This window comes from Ascaphus truei, chromosome 8 (genome assembly GCF_040206685.1).
Source record: "Ascaphus truei isolate aAscTru1 chromosome 8, aAscTru1.hap1, whole genome shotgun sequence".
NCBI lineage: Eukaryota > Metazoa > Chordata > Amphibia > Anura > Ascaphidae > Ascaphus > Ascaphus truei.
Genome location: NC_134490.1, coordinates 32,596,173 through 32,619,604, shown reverse-complemented (window position 1 = coordinate 32,619,604; position 23,432 = coordinate 32,596,173). Strand labels below are relative to the sequence as shown.

General features: G+C 44.3%; 2 protein-coding genes across 7 annotated transcripts in view; one reads left to right on the top strand and one right to left on the bottom strand.

Annotated features, from left to right (window-relative positions):
* Positions 1–977: 977 nt before the first annotated feature.
* On the top strand, positions 978–11,750 carry BABAM1 (BRISC and BRCA1 A complex member 1). Of its 6 annotated transcripts, none has more exons than XR_012803478.1 (10): positions 978–1,122; positions 2,039–2,364; positions 2,879–2,937; positions 3,681–3,801; positions 6,546–6,624; positions 8,056–8,080; positions 8,899–9,028; positions 9,342–9,425; positions 10,402–10,665; positions 11,394–11,750. XR_012803478.1 is itself a non-coding variant. In XM_075611228.1 (9 exons), the coding sequence occupies exons 2-9, from the start codon at positions 2,101–2,103 to the stop codon at positions 10,603–10,605; spliced, it is 966 nt and encodes a 321-aa protein (XP_075467343.1). In that variant the 5' UTR covers positions 978–1,122; positions 2,039–2,100; the 3' UTR covers positions 10,606–11,750. The 6 variants fall into 6 exon arrangements, 1 of the variants encoding a protein (XP_075467343.1); XR_012803477.1 differs by having other exon boundaries at positions 10,402–10,669; XR_012803479.1 differs by having other exon boundaries at positions 983–1,122; positions 2,036–2,364; positions 10,402–10,669.
* Positions 11,751–12,953: 1,203 nt separating this feature from the next.
* INSR (insulin receptor) overlaps positions 12,954–23,432 on the bottom strand; it is a 129,837-nt gene continuing 119,358 nt past the window's right edge. Inside the window, exon 21 of the mRNA XM_075611227.1 lies at positions 12,954–23,411. Coding sequence (XP_075467342.1) covers positions 23,084–23,411 — 328 coding nt within the window. The 3' untranslated portion in view covers positions 12,954–23,083. The remainder of the gene's footprint in view (positions 23,412–23,432) is intronic.

Here is a 23,432-nt window from a genome sequence, read left to right as displayed (position 1 = left end):
CCTTACTTAACCCACTGCCTTTTGTCTGCTTGGGAACTGCCACTTCTGCACAGATGGATGAGGAATATTAGCGCCCATCCGCGGTTAGAGCTGATCTGCCGGCACCCGAGAGCCATCTTTCCTGAGGCCCTCTAGGGTGGGCCGTATTGATTTTTATTACTTATTCAGGACTCCATCCCTTCTCTCAGGGACCATAACTTAATTGGTACAGTCCCTATTTACAACATAATAAACAGGGGGGCCTGGTCTGCACTATTACTTTGGAAACATTACTGATCTACTCTCCCCGAGGCTCCTCTCCTCATGTCCTATGGGAACCTAACCTTCTAGAACAGTACGCTCCTCCTTAAATACCCCTGAATGATGTCGGGAACCCCATAGCAACCCAGGGTGGGGCCCAGCATACGAAAGCCATGTTAGTAACCCTTTTGGAGGGGGGGTGACATAACTATGCACTTGATGAGGTCATCCTGCTGTCACCAATTCCAAACAATGTTTATTAGATTATCAAATAATTCTTAAATGTAATAATCTACTGTGACAGACCTAGAATAGCTCAAATTTTCATGAAAAAGGAGTGATTTTTCTGCAAGATATGACGGGAAAAAATAAATAAAAAAACATTACCCCTCTTATTTAACAGTGTATATTTATTTATCTGTTTAACTATTATGAATGTATTAAAAATAATAAGAATGGTCCATCTATATTATGTCTCCGTCAGTCTATCTGTTCATCTAGCTATCTCCCTGTGTAGTAATAATAATAGTAATAATAATTATAATAATAAGATCTATAGATGTACCTATGTTATGGATTAGTGTTATATCTATTTAAATGTGTATTCAGGATGATGGTTCTAGGAGATGTACAAACCAGGAGCATCACTAAATTCTTATACATCCATCATCTAAAGTTGCTAAATAGAATTTCATCCCAGAAATGTATGATTTGTTGCTATTAGTAACACAGAGACCAAAGAAAAGAGAAGAAACTACAACTCCCAGCATGCCCTGCGCTCCTACTTCCTGGTTTAAGATGTCTGCCTGCTGTTCCCAGCCCTGCTAGTGCAGAGAGATTGCGGATTTCCTGGCAGTGAATACCAGTTTTCTCCCCACTAAGGTAAACAACGGGTTAATATATGTATATGTGTGTGTATATTCTATGGAGTAATAGGAGGAGTTATATTGGGCAATAGGAGGAGTTATAGGGTCATGTTATATGGAGCAATAGGAGGAGTTATAGGGTCATGTTATATGGAGCAATAGGAGGAGTTATAGGGTCATGTTATATGGAGCAATAGGGGCTATATGGAGCAATAGGAGGAGTTTTAGGGAGCGGTTATATGGGGCAATAGGAGGAGTTATAGGGAGCGGTTATATGGGGCAATAGGAGGAGTTATAGGGAGCGGTTATATGGAGCAATAGGAGGAGTTATGGGGAGTGGTTATATGGGGTAATAGGAGGAGTTATATAAATAATAGGAAGAATTATATGACGCATTATAATGTAATGTATCCTCCCATTTTTGTAAAGCAAAAACTTATTTCATCCTTTTAATAATTAACAAACCCCATAACATTATATCATGACGTTGAGGACGCCTGGTGTTCTAGACGGGCAGGAGAGTGAGTTTGCTAATGGAAATGTAGCGATACTCAGACTCAGATCCTGAAAAGGTGCTAAGCTTTAGCACACCTCGGCTCCCATTCACGTGAATAATAGTAAAGTTGTGCTAAAGCCAAGCCGCTTTTATGGATCTGGGCTTCAATGTTTGAAGTGGGATATACGGAATATCACTACTTGTTATTTCCATACCGCACAGTAAAAGTAAAAAATTTATTACAAACTTACAATTTTGGTTACATTTTAATTAAAAAGAGAATTTATATATAACATTAATTTTGATGAAATCTTTCTACAATACAATGCCTAGCGCTTCCCCCCAATGTTTAATAAGTGCAGATTTTTTTTTTAAACCGCCTTGGCTGCTGGTGATACTCAGTACCTGATGGTAGCGTGGCTCTGCTTGCCAGCAGATCTCCTTGCTTGGACGTAACCCACCACCAAGCTGGATCCCCCAGCAGAGGAGACGTGCAGTATGGACACCTCGGACCCGGAGCAGCCGGCGGAGGAGGGAGAGCGAGCGGTGGAGCAGCGACCCCGGACACGGTCCAACCCAGAAGGGGCCGAAGACAGGGTCATTACCTCACTGGCCGGTGTGGGCAGCCGGAGTGAGGGGGAAGGAGAGGCAGCACAGACAGAGGATCCCCTGCGCCACGCGGCAGCTCTGCCCAGCTGTGTTCCCGCACCAGCAACGGAGTTCCAAGTCAAGACGCCCAGAGTCAACTGCCCCGAAAAAGTGGTGGGTCATTACCGGGAAAAGCTGCCACATTTTCACCGTTACACTGACATGGGCTTCTTGTAGGAAGGCGGGTACAGATGTTCTTATAAAGGGGGGGGGGGGGTGTTCTTGTTACAGGATTTATTCGACAAGGCATGCATAGGGGATGACAGATGAGAGTATTCTTATGGCGGAGATTTCTACCATTAGTGTGGGTACATCGGGCTGTGAGGAGATGTTCTTTTAAAAGGGGCTTTTTCCCATAGTAAGTGCCACATAGGGGCTGGAGGTGTTCTGATCAGGGTGGAACCTCTCCCTTATGAGGTATGGGTCTTTTAAGGGGGTCTGCCACAGAAAAAGGGGCACATTGTGGCTCTTGAGTTTTCGTTACAGATCCTGTGCCTCTATTCTTTTTATTTATTGTAAAATATTTCCTACTAAAGATGCTCTGTGGGACTCTGTGATACATTGCACTGGAGGCCTATGTGATACATTGACACTGACTGCATTCATTTAAACCGCTCTTTCGCTGCAGATTATCTGCCTGGATCTGTCAGAAGAAATGTCCTCACAGAAGCTGGAATCATTTAACGGGTAAGTTGGAGCTCAGTTTTTATAAATGTTAGTCCCTGTTTCAACCTTCTCCCAACCTAATTATCCTCTGCTTTCTGCCCCCACTGACTTACCCTCTATATCCTGCCTGAAGTCTTACTCACTGACCCCAATCCCCCGAAATCCCTTCAAATCAAGTGATTTTCTATTTTCCACTACTTTTAGTAGTTTCCCCTTCTAAACTTCCCCGGTCCCTTCTAAGTTAGAGAGACCACCTAAAAATTCCTGCTGCTTGGGGATAGAATAACATGGCGGATAGCAGCAGATTAAGTTTGTGGTCCAGGCTGATGCTGTCACTGCCCTCACTTGGGAGGGATCAGCCAATAAGAACAAGGCAGGTAGGTGGATTCTGGGAGAGAAAATAGCAGCCACAGATTATCTCTCAGTGCGTTGTAGGCCTCCCTGTCAGTAAAAGGGTTACAACCAAGTCAACAGATTTCTTTGAAGGGGGGCACTTCTAATTAGCAGCTACTTCATATGACATGTTTGACATGATTATCGGAGTTGAGTTTGGACAAGATGGTGGGACATATGTATCAGGACAACATTGGTGCACTTCTGGGGAAAACAATCTCCACCATTATGTATCAGAGGAAAAGAAACTTGATTTTTTGCATCTGGAACAATGTTTTTCTCTAGAATTGCACCTCAACACAGACACTTCCCCTCCCCCTCCCCCCATCTCCTCCAGGATTGTTATTGTCCCTTGAATTTCTCTCCCCCAGATCCAAAACCAATGCTCTCAACTCGTCCCAGAAGATGATCGAGATGTTTGTCAGAACCAAGCACAAGATAGACAAGAGACACGAGTTTGCGCTGGTGGTGGCCAACGACGAAGCTTTGTGGGTGAGCGACGGGGAGGGAAGAGAGATCGGGCCGGACCCCCCATCCTTGGAGAGAGGGGAGGCCTGCTGCATTATGTGGCAAAGTGTTCTACGTGCGCTAAGTGAATATAACAACATATAGAAATGACGTGCATAGAAATATAAGGACCAAAGTAACTAGTGTGATACAGCACCACTTCTCACACAATCTATAAACAATGTGAAGTGATGCTAAATCCACATAGTACAAAACAGTAGTCCTCAAACCTATCTAAAGACACTGAAAAGTGTCAAGTAGGAGAAAATATGTGCAAAAATTATCCAAAAGTATGTGTGTCCAGTGTAAAGTTCCATAAAGGATCTTTTCCAAAGGCCCGCTGGCTCACAGAAACTTCTTCCATATGTTAAGTCCTGCAGCTGATCTCGGGTAGCTCAATACCTGTATGCAGAAAGCGGAAAAGGAGAAAAGAGCAGCGACATGCAATAGTGCAATAAATGTTACAGGGGAAGCACAAAAAAGGATAAAACAGTATTGCCCGGACAGGATAAAAAAAAATCTTTAAATGCCATATCACCAGAACCCCAAGGCTTCGACGATAATCCAGGTCTCGCTTCTCCGCACGCTCAGGTGCGTTGGTCTGCGGTTTTCCACGCAGCGGGGGAAGCTTTTCAAACCCTCCACATGGGAAAATATGAATGCCACTGTTTGTCCGCACTCTGTGTCTCTCTCGCTCACGGAGGAATACGCCACGATTCCCACTCAGAGAGGCGGCTCTCAAGCTTCACCCACGGAGTGTGATCAGCCTCAGGAGATCATTCGCCAAGTCAGGACCAAAGCTGTGCAGGTTTGAATCGGCACCCGCTCCGTCACTGCTCCGTTGTTAATTCGCTCTGTCTGGTAGATCATCTCTCAGTAGTATTCTGAGCTCACGGAACGGAAGTCCCACAATGCCCTACACGTTTCGGGGAACTGATCCACTTCATCAGGGCTATGTCCTTCTTTCAGGTATCCTTAAATAACACTGAGATTAATCCCATTGGTCAAAAACTTTAAGGTGCATTTTGGCATCAATACAGTTATGGTATTCTAGACAAAAAGCATTACATGTTCCACTAGATCACATAATTACAAGACATTATAATAATAAAGCTATAAGAATTAATCAAACATTAATATTCATCTATGATTGTTAAACTATCATAAACCTATATATAAAACCATAAACCATATATATATGAAAAATATCCATCCAAGGGGAAATCAACTACCCACAATCACGAAAACACTACCAATTAGTAGTAAAACCATTAGATAGTGTCCCCTTTTAGTGGAAATATATTAAACTAGCGTAATTACCCGCCGTTGCCCGAGGGGGGGGGGGGGGGAGTGCTTCAATTCTCGAAATTCTGGCAACACAGCTGTGTGGCCCCTACATACATATGGGATTAATCTCAGTGCTATTTAAGGATAGGATACCTGAATGATGGACATAGCCCAGATGAAGTTAACCGGTTCCCCGAAATGCGTCGGGCATTGTGGGACTTCCGTTCCGTGAGCTCAGAATACTACTGAGAGATGATCTACCAGACAGCGAATTATCAACGGAGCAGTGACGGAGCGGGTGCCGATTCAAACCTGCACAGCTTTGGTCCGGACTTGGCGAATGATCACCTGAGGCTGATCACAGGCTGAAGGTTGAGAGGCGCCTCTCTGAGTGGGAATCGCGGCATATTCCTCCAGAATTGTATTCTGCGCATGTGCAGCAGCATCACACACACACCTACCTATCTTTCCTCCCCCCCCCCCTCTCTTCCTCCGGAGCACAGTATCGGCCGGCGCTGGCAGTTACCTGACCTCTAGTCTGGCTCCAGCTGCCCCGGGGCAGGAAGCTCCGTGCATGGGTACCGGGCCCCAGCTTTACCCCCCCTTCCCCCTCTTCAGCAGGCCTCTCTCCACTGCTGTTGCGGGCGGCCTCCTGTGTAGGCCCCGCCCCCGCGTCAGGGGAGTTTGGAGGCTTGAAGGCAGGGTACAGAAGGTGCATGGTGGTGGGGGGGGGTGATTTGATGTGAGATGCAGGGGGGAGAGGGCGATTGTGAGGTGCAGGGGGGGAGGATGATGTGAGGTGCAGGGGGGGAGGATGATGTGAGGTGCAGGGGGAGATAGGTGTGATGTGGAGGGGGACTATTGTGTGTGGGTGAGGGGGAGAGATGGGGGTGCAAGAGATAGAGGGGGAGTCTCGCAAAGGCCACCGACACTGGGGGTGGGAGGCAATGGAAACTATTGTGCTGGGCCCCAGAAAAGCAGTCTACGGCCCTGTCTAGTATGACCACACACACACTATACTGTATATGCCGAACACGCACCTTCACAATCAAACTTCACTGTATTTTATCAATGAAATTGTACTTTCATGTTTATGATATTTATGGCATGAAACACTTTTGAGGGTGTCAAAACACACAGAAGTTTCACTTATAACGCGTGTGCTTGGCACACACCTTTTTCTTATGCTTTCTCAGTAAAATGTATCACTAGTGTGTGTCCCGGCACTTTTCTCTCTTTTTCCACTGTTGTGTTATGTGATGCTAGGATCTCTTTTCAGCCAGATTAACGTGCAGGACGATGTCTTATCGCGCAGGGAAATATAGTACTAGGCAGTCATATAGCTGTATTGTAACAAGCAGAGCGATATAGTTACAGGCGGAGCGATATAAAGAGACTACATTATCACCAGGCTGCTCCCTCTCCCCCTCTCTCTTCCCCAGCTCTCCGGATTCACCTCGGACCCCCGGGAAGTTTGCAGCTGCCTCTATGACCTGGAGACCAATGTCTGCGAATCCTTCAGTATCCTGCTCACTCCCCAGCGCTGCTTAGTAACACACACACTGGGGTGGCAGTACAGGGAAAGCACTTAGAGAAGTAACACCTCCTGTAGTAACATTTCTAAAGATTCTTTCAGAACTCAGGATGTGGTCAGCATTACAAACTCAGGCCCCAAAACATAACCTAACGTGTGTGTGTGTGTGTATAAATATCTATCTATTATATCTATCACTCTCTGCTCTCGCCGACCCACTGCTGGATGACGCTTCCCCAATGATCTGCCAGGTACTGCAGTTACAAGCCTCACTTCTCCACATTGCTACAACGCATTTCCCAATTCCATCATCCCTTTTGCTTTTAGGGTCACGGTTTCACATCCATCCTTGAGTACAGGCAAGACACGTTGGTTGAAAACAGTTGAAGGTTCCATTGAAATATTGCCTTGTTTTTTCCAAACACGCTCCATCCCATCTTCATTCTCCTATTGATTTCATTCACAAGGATCCCAGCCATTGTTATTTGCTGGTGCGCACACTTTTCAACTTCTAGTTGTATTCCATTTATTTCTACCTTTGGAGAGTTTGGTACATTTGTTGTAGGTGATTTTTAATTGTGGTTTATTTTCCTTCCCAATTCATAGTCTTGAAAAAGTGTTGCAGTGCAAAGCTTTGGTGCCCTGGTGTCTCCCGGACGCACCCCTTGCTGGTCCTTATCTTGCTTGTATCTTCATGTAATGTAACGGCTGATGTGGCATTCTCGTCAATGTTCCTTATAATATCGATGTACGCTTCTTGAACGTTTTGTCTTCTTATGCCTTTAAAATGGCCGAGATGTAGACCGAATCAAATGCTTTTTCATGTATCTATTAATCCTACAATGAGGCGTAGATCGTATTCATTACTTCGGGAAATCACTTCTTGTACGACTTGGATGCGGTCCAGTGTGTTGTATCCACTGTGAGATCCGGCTTGTTCTCTAGACCCAGGGTCTGCTGCAGCCGATTAGTGAGGATCTTCGTACAAATCTTGTAAATAGTCTGATTGGTGTCTGTAGTTCTTGAGGTCTTTGTCACTTTTCTTATGGATGAGGGTAACGGCGGTAAACACCTGTACAATGGAGCAATGCCAGGTATTCAAGCAGCCTGTGAAAGGAGGTGTGTACTGATTTTCTCTACTTGTTTAGCCCAATAAGGTTTTAAGCAGGATAGACTAGCTGCTGCGAGGCTTTAAGGCAGAAGGGGGCAGTGAAGCGCTATCATTCTCAGGAGGCGCACAGTGAGTAGTGCATATCGGTCTGTATCGGAGACTTGTGTGTATATGTATATGTAGATAAATAGATATCTGTTTTATGTATACAAACCTCCTTCTGTATTCTGCATCCCCTCCCTCTGTCACCCAAACGTAACATTTTTCGTGGAGCTTATGCTGAAATGTCCTTAACCGCAGTCACCAGATTTAGAAGGACTTTTCAACCTCATGTAAGTTGCTTAAAAAAGATGGAATATCCGATTTATTATTATTTTACCTTTTTTCTCAATTTCTGAAATCTAATCTGTAACCCGGCAATGCTAATCTGTAACCCGCATCACCGGTCCATCTGGCAGCAATATTGGGGATGGGGGAGGGTGTCACGTTTTTGGGAGGGAGACAGAATCAAATAGACAATTTGGCAATGTAACTCCCTTCTCCGACAAGTTATAGCTGTTGTCACAAATAATTTATTTTGGGGGTGGAGAACACTTTGTTGCTATAATTTAAAAAACATTTTTCGAACATGTTCATGCTGTAACAATTTTTAAAGATAGTGTTTGTATATGTGTATATATAATTTTATTTTTGGTGGGTTGGGAGACGATAGAACAGAATGAGAGCCAATTTTGAATACCGGAAGGATTCAATGTTATAATAAGGTGCAAAAGTTGCGTAAAAGTACTTCCCTGCGTTCCTCTCCTTATGTGTTTTTGGGAGTGGGGCAGCACTGTTAGCAATGCGTCTTGCTGCTTTCCCCCTGCACTGTTAGCAATGCGTCTTGCTCCTTTTCTCCTGCACTGTTAGCAATGCGTCTTGCTCCTTTTCTCCTGCACTGTTAGCAATGCGTCTTGCTCCTTTCCCCCTGCACTGTTAGCAATGCGTCTTGCTCCTTTCCCCCTGCACTGTTAGCAATGCGTCTTGCTCCTTTTCTCCTGCACTGTTAGCAATGCGTCTTGCTCCTTTTCCCCTGCACTGTTAGCAATGCGTCTTGCTCCTTTTCCCCTGCACTGTTAGCAATGCGTCTTGCTCCTTTTCCCCTGCACAGACAGCAGCGGACGGAGTTCCCGGTCACTGATAATGTGCAGACGATCCCTCCTCCCTACGTGGTGAGGATTATCCTGATCTACAGCCGCCCAGTCTCGCAGCCTCCGCTTGTCCTCACGGAGCCCATGAAGGTACAGCCGGGGTGACAGTGTCACAAGGAATCTGACCCACCTGGTCCGCCCCTTCCACTGCAGGGTGACAGTGACCCAGACAGAAGGTACCTGTACCCAATGGAGTTTGTCCCTTCCACCGCAGAATGACACAGATGGGACTTGTGCCCCTTCCCCTGCAGGGTGACCGTTACGTTGAACAGAAGAGACCTGTCGCCTAGGGGGTATGTCCCTTCCACTACAGGGTGACAATGACACAGGTTTGCCTCACCTGACCTATTACATGTACACACCACAAAGATTTGCACACAACACAGTCTCCCCTCTCCCACAGAAAATGCTGCAGTGCCCATATTTCTTCTTCGACGTGGTTTATATCCACAATGGGTCGGAGGAGGAAGAAGAGCTCAGCTGGAAGGTAATGAGAGCGACTGCTTTGATCCCTGGTGTAGCTGCAATGTTTTAGGATTTAAAGCAGCAATCCCTATATTTTGTTTTTCACTGGATGGAAACTGCACTATCGTTAGGTTCCATTGACCCGTTAACAAAATACTTACTCGTGAAATTACCGGTGTCTCTGCCTCTCCAGGGGGAAACAAAATGGCCGTTCAAATGTGTCACGTGGGCCAGTGGGAAGCCGCAACATTATTTTTAATGGCTTCCTATCTGATGGCTATTTAAAACCCCGACAGAAATGAGTAAGTGATACCGGTAACTTTACTGGTCGGTATCTCGGAAACTGGAGTCCCCGGAGCTGAAATATCCATTTCCATGTAGCAAGTCTCGTCTTTACATTCTCTCAGTGGAACTGGCTGCGTAGAAATATGAAATCCCCCCTCAAGTAATTGTTTTGCATCTTGTGATAGCAGAATGATTTGCTTGTCTCTGGGACCTCTGAATTCATGCAGATCCGCTTCTGTTTGACGAATGCCGGCTTCATTATTACCTTGCAAACAAAAGAGCAGAGCAAATCTAACAATCTGTGTTATTAGAACTACGCAGGCCTGGAAACCAAAAATAGGGATCTGCTTTTGATTTTAATTTCCTAAAGGCCCAAAGCTTGCAGTAGTAGTGTGTCCACATGGGAACGCCTGCTGTTAAGCTCCAACCCAGCTAACAGCACAGAGCTCTGTGCAGACTACAAAAATACTCATCAGTGAAACTGTCTTAATTGTTACTACCAGGGGGTTATAGCAGCCATATTCATTTAGGCTTTGGGCTCATTTTGTATTAATAAAATATAGTTTAAAAAAATTCAGTGAGTGGGAAAAAAAATACCTAGAAGCCAGACACAGTAAAAACAGACAGTGTTATGCAGTATGAGAAAGGAATGTATGAAACGCGTGGGGGAAGCCCCTCGTCAGCCTGAGCTCTCGCCCGCTCTCCTTTCCCAGGACTTTTTTGGGTTCTTCAGTGGCCTGGACAGCAAGGGGACCAGTTACAAATACGAGGTTTCTGTGACCGGGCCGGCGCTGGAGCTGCACAACTGCATGGCTAAGTTACTGGCACACCCTTTGCAGCGCCCCTTCCAGAGTCACGCGTCCTACAGCCTGCTGGAGGAGGAAGAGGAGAGCCCGGAGAGCGAAGTCACAGTATAAGGGAGGCCAGGCATCCACTTGCAAGTGTGGCCACTGATCTGTTCGGCACTGATCTTCAATGCAAGTATGCAGTCCTTCTAAAGCAGGAGTGGGCAACTCCAGTCTTCAAAAGCCACCAACAGGTCAGGTTATCAGAATATCCCTGCTTCAGCACAGGTGGCTCAATCAGTGGTTCAGTCTTTGACTGATCTACGTGCTGAAGCAGGGATATCCTGAAAACCTGACATGTTGGTGGCCCTTGAGGACGGGAGTTGCCCACACCTGCTGTAAACCCTTTGAGTGCCCCTTGACATAGCTAACACGCCTCGGACACTCCTGGGTCCCATCATATGCCATTTGCTTGTTGGCTGTCTGAGAAACATCTTGCATTTCGTCATCAGTGATGCCGCGATCACGAAGTGCCTGTGGCCTTCAGCATACAAAGGGTCGGACCCTTCCGGCCTGCAACGCACTCATTGGCATGTTCGGCAGTGCGTTGCAGGCCCTTCTGACCGTATAGGGGTGAAGCAAATCTTTTGATCCGTACCCCTCCCCACCTTAGAGTTATTTTCTGATACGCACAAAAAAAAAAATGGAGGGGGCGTATTAGAGATTTATTTTTTACCTCTAGCAAGCAAACGGCAGTAAATAATGTACTCGGGGACACTCGCTATCAACACAGTATGATTAGTGCATGTCACTTTTTTTTTGTTAGCTTAAAATAGATTTTAAATAAAATAAAATAATCCATGGAAGCGTGATTTTTTTTTAGTAGCAAATCTATAAAACCAATTTTTTTTTAAAATCAGGCCAAGCACCACTACTTCTGAAGCCACTGCCAACTGTGTTGATCCCTAATTTTGCAAAGATGTTGGCGAATTCAGCCCTTAATTGCTAAGCTGGGAAGCTTCCGTGTGCGGGAGAACACCTCAGCCCCAACCGAGCTGATCGGTTTCAGGAGAAAGCACAGCTTTATTTTTTTTGTTGTTGTTGTTTAATTTTAGTTCATAACGAGTTTGTACACACACAAAATTCACATGAACATTTCCGAAGCACACCGGGAAAATGTCACGTCTGCCGTTACGACGTCAAAAGCCACCGGGCGACAAATATATTCGAGAACACAAATTACACAATGCCGGCAAAATAAAAACCTCCCACACGGACTTACTCTTGGATAAATTTATTTCATAATTTTTTTTTAATATAAACAGTTATTTGTTGAATAATTTACACACGGCAAGATATTTTATTTTTAATAGTCAAAGATATTTTTTTCTGTACATGACTGCTTTGCTCTTATATGAAAACATTGAAAAAATAAACCAAGCTTTTTATTCCTAGGATATTATTATTTTTTTTGTCGTTTTAATTCCTTTTTCAGAAACCATGGCACATATATATATATATATCTTTTTTTTTTCTTCTTCTTTTGATCCTTAACGTTAAAATGTTAACCCCTCCCCTGCCGGAGAGAAGGGGGCAGAACGCTGACGCCTCCTCCGGCAGTGAGGAGGGTTAAAACCAGAGGTATTTGATGGGGGGAACACAGCATTTTTCAGGGACTGAGCACAAAGAGCAGCAACAGAAAGTAACCCCTTCACTGCTGGGGGGGGGGGCTTGCGACGCATTGCAAGTCGCAGGAACACCAAGAGAGTCCTTCAGTTTAACCCTTCAATGGCAGGCATCACAAGCCCCTCTGGTAATGAAGGGATTAATGCAGCAAAACAGGTTTCCCTAAGCCTGTCCATGTCCTAAAATTTAGTCCATGTAAACTCAATTTTAAGCTACCTACAGTACTAGGTGGTATCTAGCTGTAGTGTAAGAATCGGGGTTATAGCACTTACACTTGTCAAGGAATCTGTTCTGGCTTCAGACCCTCCAGAAATGTGTTTCATACAGTACATCAGGGGTTACTAACTCCAGTCTTCAAGGTCAGGTTTTCAGGAAATCCCTGCTTCAGCACAGGTGGCTCAATCAGTGTCTCAGTCATTCTGACAGTCATCTGTGCTGAAGCAGGGATAGCCTGAAAACCTGACCTGTTGGCGGCCTGAAGTTGGCCACCTCTGCAGTAGACGCATCCCGCAATAAACGGAATTGGGTAGACAGTCTAATTCCAAATGACAGTATTATGGTGGAAGTTAGAAACCTTGATATTGCGATGTAAGTGGAGACGCTCGGGCTAGAAACCTGCAATGCTGCTTTTATAGGAGAAATGACTCAAGGGGGAACGCAAAAGTGCGAAGATAAACAGATGATGTTGTGTGGCTATTAATGGCGTTTGAGGTACAGTGCTAGGCACGCTCCGGCCTGCGTTACAGAATATCTGTATACAACTTAATGCAACTACCTTGCACGCTGTTTCTCCCCCCCCTCCCCCCCCCCCCAAATGAAACCTAATGACACAAAAGCATGTATAATAATAATTCGATAAACTTGATGCATACCTAGTGGAAATGTATTTAGATGCTAAGGGAACGTTACAATTCCTTGGCTGCCTGAGAGGGCGGCAGATGTCTGCTCTGGAAGAGAATGAGTCAAGGTGATACAAAAGCCGAGTTTGGGAGACTACACGGTTTCAAGACAAGGTTGCACTAAGCCAAATACTTGGGTAAGACACGCAGAGCATCACAAATTTCTACCCAAGACAAAGCTCTGATACACTGCAGAGCAGACAAGAGAAAAGCGGCAGACTCACAGGGTCCTAAATAAGCCGCTGTCGCGGAGATCTCTAAACCGAGCAGAGCCTCACACAAACGATTCCGTTCTTAAAGGAGCAGTCCCACCTTGGATCAAAGTGAACAAATAGCTGCAGCATGCGTAACCGTTTGAATGTAGATATTTTGCCTCTGTTTACAAAATTTAAGTACGTTTCCCTGGTAAATTTTGCAAATCTTTACCTAATCTCTCTTTGGTGATCATATCTACAGGTAAATTGCTTTGTTTTTTTTTTTTTACGTAATTATGTTGCCAAATAAACATACAGTTTGTATAAAAGTATGTGATCAAAATTTTAGTGGAACTGGATAAACATTCATTTTCCCCTGGCGCGCGCACACGTAAAAATGTTTATACAGGTGATTAAATCTTTCTAAAGAAGCCACTGACGATGAAGCATTCTTTTTGTCCAGTTATGCGAGACTGCTCCTTTCATTTCCACCGCAGGTGGGAAATTCATTTCCCAAGGTTAATTACATACTTACAGGCTTATATTCTATCCGCCGAAGAGGCCCATCTCGGACAACATTTTGCTATTGAAGACAATAGGGAAATCTGAACGATAAACGCCACGGATACCTGCCCCTTAGAAGGTGATGACATTGTGCACTTTATGTTTTGGGGGACACGGAAACCAGACGCACAAATGGTCAGGAGGTGCCGCTGACACAATGATGTGAAACTTCTCCCTTTGCTCCTCCTACCGCACACACACAATTTCTCATTTGTAAACAGCCAACTGAAAAGTGACAGCTGATCCCTGTGCTGCCAGAAGAGTTCAATCCAATAGATGTACATGATAACAATTAAATTATACACACGGGGTGGGGGGGGGGGGTCTATTTAGCCACGGTGGGGCATTAAGTGCTTTATCACAGGGAGAAATACAAGTGCTTGAAAGACACGAGCGACAGGAGGTGGGGGGCAGTGAGTAATGAGAAATAATTGAAATTGAGCGATTCAGCACAAAGTCACACGGAGTATGCCTGTGTTCCAGTCTCTGCTATCACTGGACTGCAGCAATTCTGGGGAGAACCCCTTCATTATGATTGCTGTAGATCCTGATGCACAGGAGAACTCAGTTTGTGAGCAGGACTTAGGGGCTTACTCTATATACAATGAAGTGGCTGATTGGGCCCATTTTCGGACGCCATTTCAGTGGACAACGGCTTGATTTGTCTCTTGGGTAGATATAGAGTAAGTTCCCGAATCCCAAAGTGAACAGGAGTTGCAAAGTGTAGAAAACGCACGTGTAGGTAACTGTAGCGATACTCGGCATTATTATACACTGCACCAAGCTCATTTACTGAGGTGGTACAAAAATAATTAAAAATACCCCACTGAAATTTGCATTGGTGAGAAGAGTTTCAATGCACTGTCTGCACAAAGCTGGTCATTGTTAAATAGTGTTGTGTATTTGGGGTGGCATGGGATTGTGTATAAGATTACTGAGAGAAGTGCTATAAGGCACTTAGCGTTGCGTTAACCTCTGCTCATCTCTTTAGATAATTGCAACCCAACCTCTGAGGTTATTTACTGTTGTAGTTGACACAAGCATCTAACTTTTAGGGACACTAGTGAGAATTCAAGCAGTCTAATGCACTGAGCAGGGAATGGACAAAGAGCAGACAGTGACGAATGGGCAGTCATGGTGACAAGGAGCAGATGTAATGGAGACGGACAGATAGATGCAGAGGACAGAAAAGGGACAGTCGAGGAGAGTTAGAAGGGGACACAAACAATGAGACCCGGTGAGAAGGTGAACACTGAAATAGGGCAGAGACAAGGGCAGACAAGTCACCATGTGAAAAGTGACCAACACGGTGACAAGCAGAAGCAGGGGACAGAGACGGGGCATGCAGTGGCTGTGATGTCAAGGTTGGATGTAACCCTTTCAGCACCAGAGCCAGCAGACCCTCTGTTACTGAATAGGGTGAATATATATATATTCTGGAATCTGGATTTAATGTCCCTGATATTCATACAAAGCTAATTTGCAAATAGTCTGTGCCCTGTATCCGCACACTGCTTCTACTGCCCTTTGTGAGGACCAAGGGGCGAGAACCTTATTAAATTTAGAGGCAGCTGGGAGGCGTCAGTAAAAATATTATTTGACAACATTTAGCAAATAATAGGTAGTATTTTTCCCATTCACCAAAGCTTACAGAACTTTTAGACATTGTGTGATCTGATTGGCTCCGGCTGTTGTCATGTATATTCAGAGCCCGCCTCTCCAAACCTCTCTATAGAATGGTCCATTTGTAAAATAATTTGCAGGGGAACGCACATTGTAATTTCAACACACATCTTTACATTTTCTTTTAGGGGGTTCTTTCAAAACTGAATAGGGTTAGTGGCAACTCCCTCTTACGCTTATGATGTCATATTAAATGACAGTTTCTAGGGGACAGAGGGGGCGTGTTTAGGATCCCTGTTGGCAGGCAGTTAAAAATTCTATAAGGTGCATAACTTTGTCTTAAATACAAAGAATTATGGCAAGGAGGGGGTTAATTCCAACACTACATGTTCATTAAGCTCTTTTCTGCCGGCTGGAAGGAGGGAAAGGGATTTAATGAAAAGCTGGACACACAACAAGGCACCTGCGGAGGTGGATTAACCGCTGCGCTGCCAGGAAGGCCCTAAACGCACTCTGAAGTAGAGCGTTGCCCGTCCAATCTAGCAGCGTAAGGGTCCAGGCCAGTCACGTGCCTTATTGCTTCAAAAAAAAAAAAGGAGCGGATATGTCAACTGTACTAAGCAAGTCACCTCCACCTAACAGTAAAATATATACAATCAGCGACTTCAACGCATCTCCGGGTCTGCAGGACGCGTTGTCCTGGTTCTGATTAAGGATCCAAGAGGTAATCAGTTTTTTTTTGTTTTTTTTTCTCTCTTTTCTAATTAGCTATCACCCGGCGCAAAACAAAACAAAAAAATGACATTCACATTAATTATATCGCAACAACACAAGCACTTAACAGATATCTCTGTGAGAGCGATGCACCAGGGAACACAAGGGGCTGCGGAGTCCTGAAATCCTGCGCAACAATTCCAAAAGAAAAAGCAGCAGTACTGTGATTTAAAAAATATATATATATATATATATATATATATGCATACACCTAGTAATCTTGTTGTCTGCAACTTTAAGAAAAAAAATTAGAGCAGTGAGATTATCCAATCAGGAAGCTATTCTGCAAAGCCTGCAGAACTTTCAGACAGGGAGCTCTCTGATTGGCTCAGACTGTGGTCACAGGTACACAGATCCTGGCAACACTTCGGATGTTCCATTCAACTACAATTCGTAGGGGGGGGGGGGTTCAGCTTGTATTTAAAAGAACAGTGCCCAGTTTCTAAATTAGGTGGCAGTTCCTTTTTAGGCGATTCAATGTTCAGGAGTCACAGAGCATTATACATTAAAGAGCCCATTTGAAACATAAAAAGGTGCCAAATTTACCATGCTGCTTTATGGATTTGCACTGTTTAGTAAAACTGGGCCAAAATCCTAAAGAGAAAACACTCAGGAAGTAGCAGGCACATAATATAAAACTCACTGATTTTGGTAATTAAACAAATAAATATAAACACAGGGAAAGTGAGGCAGTACTGCTGCTTTGAAAGTCTGCAGAATTCCGGAGGCGCCAGGTTTTAGTGCATGCAAATCCGCAGAGCGCTTACGTTTAACGTGCAAAGCTCACAAGAATACAATGCGTTCTATAGTTCAGTTAAAGGAGAGAGAATTAACAAGATGCTTTTAAAAGAAACCATAGATGTTTATAATATAATAATAATTATAATAATTATAATAATAAGCAGCCAATCACGTTTCACAGTTATTGGGAGTAACTGTTCCTAGGGGTTAAAAATGTGCACAAACAGCTTATCTCAATCCTGGATTTTAACATTTCTCCCCCCCCCCTCCCCTCCTGGGGGGCCTGCTCCATGCAAACTGCCCTCAATTTAAATCCACAGGAGTTAAGTGACCTGGGAATAAGGCAGAGTTTATAGGGTATATACCAGTGACCCGCTCAGTCTGTGTTAGGTTTCACACATTGTCAATTTCAATGCAATGTTCTACATGGTTATGCTGCAACGGTATAAAGGTACAGTATCGAGAGAGAGAAAGGGGGCGAGGGAGAGAGAAAAGGGGAGAGGAAGAGAAAAGGGGAGAAGAAGAGAAAGGGAGAGAGAGAGAGGAAGGGAGAGAACAAGAAAGGAGAGAAAGGCCCTATTTCTTTCCTTTTATTGTAAGAAATTCTAATTGATCATTTTCAGACACTATTTGGATTATATACAAGACTATTAAGGATAATACTACATGTTCCAAGTGCTAACCGGAAACTAGAGCCATCTTGCTTTATCCCAAGGAGCGTCGTCAATTCCAAAAGAAGCATTGATTCCGTTAGAGAGAACTGGGGCCGGTCAGACTGCACCCTCAGAGTATTCCAACTCTTACTCCCATTCTGATATACGAATTGTCTGTGACTGGTATAAAGGACCAGGTGACATGCCCCAACTAGTAAACCCTTTTGCGTAAAAAGGCGTTATATGGCAGATTGCACACGATATAAAACTGTACCATTTATATTCTCTGGATCTGCCCCCAAACCTCTTCTCTCTCCACCCCCCCACCCCCCCCCCCCCCTCAACACCTTATGTTGCCTCTGGGGGTATGAAGCTGTGATGAGCTGAAGAGGTGCATTCATTTAACCCCTGCAGCGGTGATCGGGTATGCCCCCACAATGCAATCACCTCCCAGCACTGCAGGGGTTAACCCTATCCTTATAATATACTGAGGTAGATACTGTGCTAAAACAAACAAACAAAAAATAACAAATACAAACTAAAACAAACAAAAACAAAATAAAAATCGCTCCACCAGCTCCTTCTATTCATTAATAAAAAAAATGTACATGCTGTATAATATATATATATAAATATATATATAGATTTTTTTTTTACTTTTTGTTATTATGAAAGCTAATTGAGTATCTTTTATCTTTTGTACAGTGATTTCCATTATATTAAAATAAATACAATTTTCTCCTAATAAGAAAAGTCTGTTGAATTACAAAAAAAAAAAAACCTGACAATATTTACTTCTGTTACGGTTTTTTTTTTTTTAAACGATTTCTTTCAGCTAAATGTGTAGTGTTTTTAGAAGAGATATTATCTCCGCAATCCCCCTGCTGGGGTTTGAAAAACAAACATATTTTTTTTTAACCTCTTTGCTGCCAGAAGCGCTGCTAGCCCCCTCTGGCATGGAAAAGGTTCAAACTCTAGTCGGAGTCTTTCAAACGAACTCCCAATTTTTAGGCACAGTGAAATAATTAAAACAATAATGAGAAAAAGAACGATCTAGGACTCGTTTAAAAGGTCGTCGCAACGCGGCAGTGGGTTACGAGGGGGGTCTTTTTACACTGGGTTTAATTATGGGGTCAGCGGGGGAAACTGTGCAAAGCCTATGTAATCTTGGCTGATATTTCAACTTATTAACAAGCCAGGGTAGCTGTAAATCCCCCGGATTAACCCAGTCACCGCCAGGCGGCCTGTCATGCCTTTCGGAAGCAAGTCTTAACCCCTTCGGTCTCTCTGGCGCCTAAGGGGTAAGCCCCCTCTTCGACTGAGCCACCTGTGCTGAAGCAGGGATATCCTGAACACCTGACCTGTTGGTGGCCCTTGAGGACTGGAGTTGCCCACCCCAGGGTAATTCTGTTTTCTATAGTGCGTCACACTGACGAGCTTACACAGTCAACCTGAAGGGCGAGACTGACATGCGGATTTCTCCCTAGCAGCAAATTGGAATAGCGAAGTCATAAAAAAAAATATCTCCCCATTTTACAGAATCTAGATTTTTAGGTAGCGATAGAGCAGGGGGGGCCCCAACTCCAATCCTCAAGGCCCACCAACAGGTCAAGTTTTTTAGGCTATCCCTGCTTCAGCCCAGGTGGCTCATTCATTCTGACTGAGCCACCTGTGCTGAAGCAGGGGTATCCTAAAAACCCTGACCTGTTGGTGGGCCTTGAGAACAGGAGTCGGGGCCCCCCTGCCATAGATAAAATGACATATCTGTATGCACAGTGACATGCGGCTATTTGACAACGCACAAAAATCCCTGAAACATTTAATTATATTATATTAAAACCCCTATACAAAAAAATAAAAAATAAAAATACTTTGTTCGAAATTGGTCTATTCATTCCTAGTGGTTTGTGAGTGAAGCAAAAACTGGTGCAATTCGGAAGCAAAACCACTGCACCAGATGTATAAAATCCTAATCAATGCAATAAGGTTTTTCTTCTTTCATAAATCATACAGTTTTGCTTTGCTGCAGAATTGCACAGGTTTTGTCTGGTCTTGACACAGATCCTTAAATCTTTCACTTCCCTCTGAGCCCCTATCCTACAGAAAATCAGCATTGCATGTTTTATTAGTTGCTAGTCTGACTGATTTAAAAAAAATTAAAATAAAATAAAAAATATATATATAGTTATGTAATGAATAGGGCTGTGTATCAGAATGCAAGTGTCCTTATTTTCCTATACAAGTTCTTTTGTAACAAGTCCGTTTGTGATTTAGGGGAGTGTCAGCAGTTATAGGGAGCGGTTATATGGGGCAGTAGGAGGAGTTATAGGGAGCGGTTATAAGGAGCAATAGGAGGAGTTATAGGGAGGAGCTATATGGAGCAATAGGAGGAGTTATAGGGAGCGGTTATATGGAGCAATAGGAGGAGTTATAGGGAGCGGTTATAAGGAGCAATAGGAGGAGTTATAGGGAGGAGCTATATGGAGCAATAGGAGGAGTTATAGGGAGCGGTTATATGGAGCAATAGGAGGAGTTATAGGGAGCAATAAGGAGTTATAGGGAGGGGTTATATGGAGCAATAGGAGGAGTTATAGGGAGCAATAAGAGGAGTTTGAGAAGAGTTACAGAGACGGGTTATATAAAGCAATAGGGGTTAATAGCAGTGTTAACCTCTTCACACCCAGAGGGGCCCAGTAGTAAATGTCAGGCCACACTGGCAGCAAAGGGGTCACGCTTCGGACACCTACACATTTGAAATGGATTGCAATGCTGCTTCTCTGTCACACTTAGGGCATTTAAAACCCTTAATGCACCAGACCACGTTTCTGTCTGACGCTTCACAAAAGTCACCATGGGTAAAATCAGAGACGGGAAAAGGGAGCAAAAAGGCTTGTCGGAAGGAACAAAACAAAAACGACCACTTTTCCACTGCGCCGTCATACGGGAAATTTCTGCCGCTGTTACCCTGGGGGTTGATAATCACCCGGCCTTGAAGGGGTTAACAATGGGATACAGCTCCAATAAATAGACAGGCTTAAAATGAAAAGTTGGACAAAACCCCCTACTGGCTTTTCAGCATGGGAGGCCCCCGTGGGGTTAAACGGGCTTTAGAAGCCAGAAGGGTACAAGTCACTGACGATTGCAGAATTACTGCTGGGTTACATGGACTTTATGGCACATTTTGGCATTGATTGGAGGGGGAAAGTTGTTTGAGAACCCTTACTCTTTGAGCAATGGGGATCTAGAGCAGATCAGGTGTCATTTCTGAGGTCATATATATGTCATGATTAAAAGTTGTGCAACGTGTTTGCTTCAGTTTGCGAACCTAGCACAATTTTACTGTTTTTTGTCAAACGTCGAAAAAATGTCGAACTTTGTAAAAAGTTTGCCAGGTCAAAAATATCTCGACGGCCTTCAATATGGATTTTGCTGCAGAGAGAAGAGAGAGTCCTATTTAGCAGAGTAACCACTGATTGGTATACCTCCCAAAACACTCCTCTTATACAACACGTGGAGACACACCTGGGAAATAAGCCAATTTAAATATGCAAATGATCTTATTTCCACAGGTCTCAACTAAATGGGTATCTTCTCTCTCACCATATTTCTGGGTATACGCTTCTCTGGTGAAAATCTCAAAATGGGAGTTGGAAATTTCGAACATCACTTCAATTGCGACCAAACGTTTTTCAGCAAAAAGTTATAAAATCTGACTTTTGGGCGAATTTGAACCAAAACAGCGGCAAAGCGAATTTGGACAAGTTCACACGTCTCTGATCCTGATCCCTGTACCCTGATCTGTGCTGTATTGGTCACCAGCGTGAAAGTCTGGATTATGATTTGTTGTTGACAGTCTTTTATCCTGAGTCAGACTTATCCCGGGTGAGACCTATGGATTGATCAACTCTCCCCCACTAGAGCAAAAAACCCAGAGCAAAATGTTATGCCGATATTTCCCCCCCCTCCTCATCCACCCGATGCTAATTTTGCAGCAGGAAGACGCATTCCTACCCACCTTTTGTTTCACGGTTATAACGGCTTCTACATATTAGGGAGCAGTTGTTCGTCTATACAGATGCAGGAATCCTGCTCTTAAAAAAACATCCTGAACACGCATCACAGAAGCAATAAGGATACCGGTTTAACCAATTCACTGCAAAGCAATGGCAGAGAAGGGGTTACGACATTGCTTTGACCTTCTACAATGCCAGAGGGAGTTGTTTAACGGGGGAAGAAAAAGAAAATGATTTTCAATAACTTATAAGAGATAATTGCCTCGATCGCTCTCCCGTTACGCACAGAAAAAAAAAAATGTTGTATGATAAACCAGACAATTACAACACACAAATATCTCAGGATTGAAAAGAAGGGGTGACTGGTTCCTCCTTTTTTGGTCTGATCAAAACTTTTCCGAAAGTGAGACTAGGTTTGGCTCCAGGGAACTATTTTCTTCTTGCGCCTCCCCCCCTTCGCTCCTTCCTCCCCAACCGTCGTCGGAAACTTCCCGGAGGTTGGTAGGTGGAGGGGGGTACCGCCGGGGCTGCTGTGCTAGCGAGGGGCGTTAGGCACCCCAGTGCGGAGACATCATTTCTCATGTGCAGCAAGTTTGGCAAAGCTGATTTTCCTCCGACGTTTCGTAGGCAAATGTTCTCAGCAGGTCAGCAGAACGGGGGAGGGGGGCAGCTGGATTGCACCATGTCGGGCTAAAATCGCTCCGCGTGAGGTACGTGTGGGCGTGTTCTCGATTCCGCGAATCGCTGTATACCCACGTCTCTTTTATCCACCCCTCAGGAAAGCAGCAGTAGCAGCAGTAATGACGATTCGAGACGATTTGGAGCGAAATCCTACTTGGGGTGTGAACAACTCCACGAAGAGACAAACGCAGTCAAGAGCCTTCCATTGTGCCCGGCCAACCCTGAACCGACACACACTCAGTCCCGCTGCGGAAAGAAGTGTCATTATAGATTTCTTTCGTCCTGTCTCTTGCTTCTGTGTGGCTGTATTTTTTCTATTGGTTTTTGGTGTGTGCTTTAAGGTAACTTGGATACAGAAGTAATTGTAATTATATTCCTTTAACACCTCCCTTACACCCCCCTATAAACACAGGGTGTTTCACAGGGTAGAAGGTAGCATTGCTGGTTCAAAGCCACTGAAAATGTTAGAAAGTAAATATCCACAGCATTTTAGTGTACGTGTGTGTGTGGAGGATGGGGAGGCTTCTCCATTTTAAATATCCCACCTTTTTCCGTTCACAGTTTCGCCCCTGCTGATGGCCTGTCAAAATTGGCAGGAAAAAGACCAGGAAAAAAAAACAATAAAGTTGAGAACCCAATGGGGTAATTAAACATACGAAACCTGAAGAGGGCATTAGTAGTTTGATGTTCTAACCATGGGTACAGTTCTGTCCTGAGATTGACGGAGGGTGTATATATACTGTATATATATATTCTTTTTTTTACGCTGTATATGCTTGGTGTTAGGACGGGCTGGACCGCGGCAGAGATAAGATGCGTCCGTTTTTCCTGCCGCCATTCATGTGGGTGTACGGTATGTGTTCCTCGTAGATGTTCCTCTGGGTACCATCGTCCCGCAGAGAGCACGAGGAAGGGTCTAAGGGGGTGCTCTCCATGTTCTCGAAATCCATCTCCAAGTCGTCCGTCTCGGGCGGCTTGTTCTCATCGCTGTAGAAGAAGGAGACCTCCTGGAAACTGGGGTGCAGTTCATCCTTGAACATCTCGATGATCTCCAGGAAGGTTGGGCGCATCTTGGGGTTATACTGCCAACACATCTGCATCAAGCTGTGTCTGGAAAAGGGAGGGAGGAAA

What these genes read in the sequence shown, in the direction of transcription:
- BABAM1 (XM_075611228.1), top strand. Translation starts at nt 2,101, where the DNA reads ATGGACACCTCGGACCCGGAGCAGCCGGCGGAGGAGGGAGAGCGAGCG. An exon ending in TCCTCACGGAGCCCATGAAG is followed by an intron (nt 9,029 to 9,341) that starts GTACAGCCGGGG and finishes CCTCTCCCACAG; the next exon opens with AAAATGCTGCAGTGCCCATA. An exon ending in AAGAAGAGCTCAGCTGGAAG is followed by an intron (nt 9,426 to 10,401) that starts GTAATGAGAGCG and finishes CTCCTTTCCCAG; the next exon opens with GACTTTTTTGGGTTCTTCAG.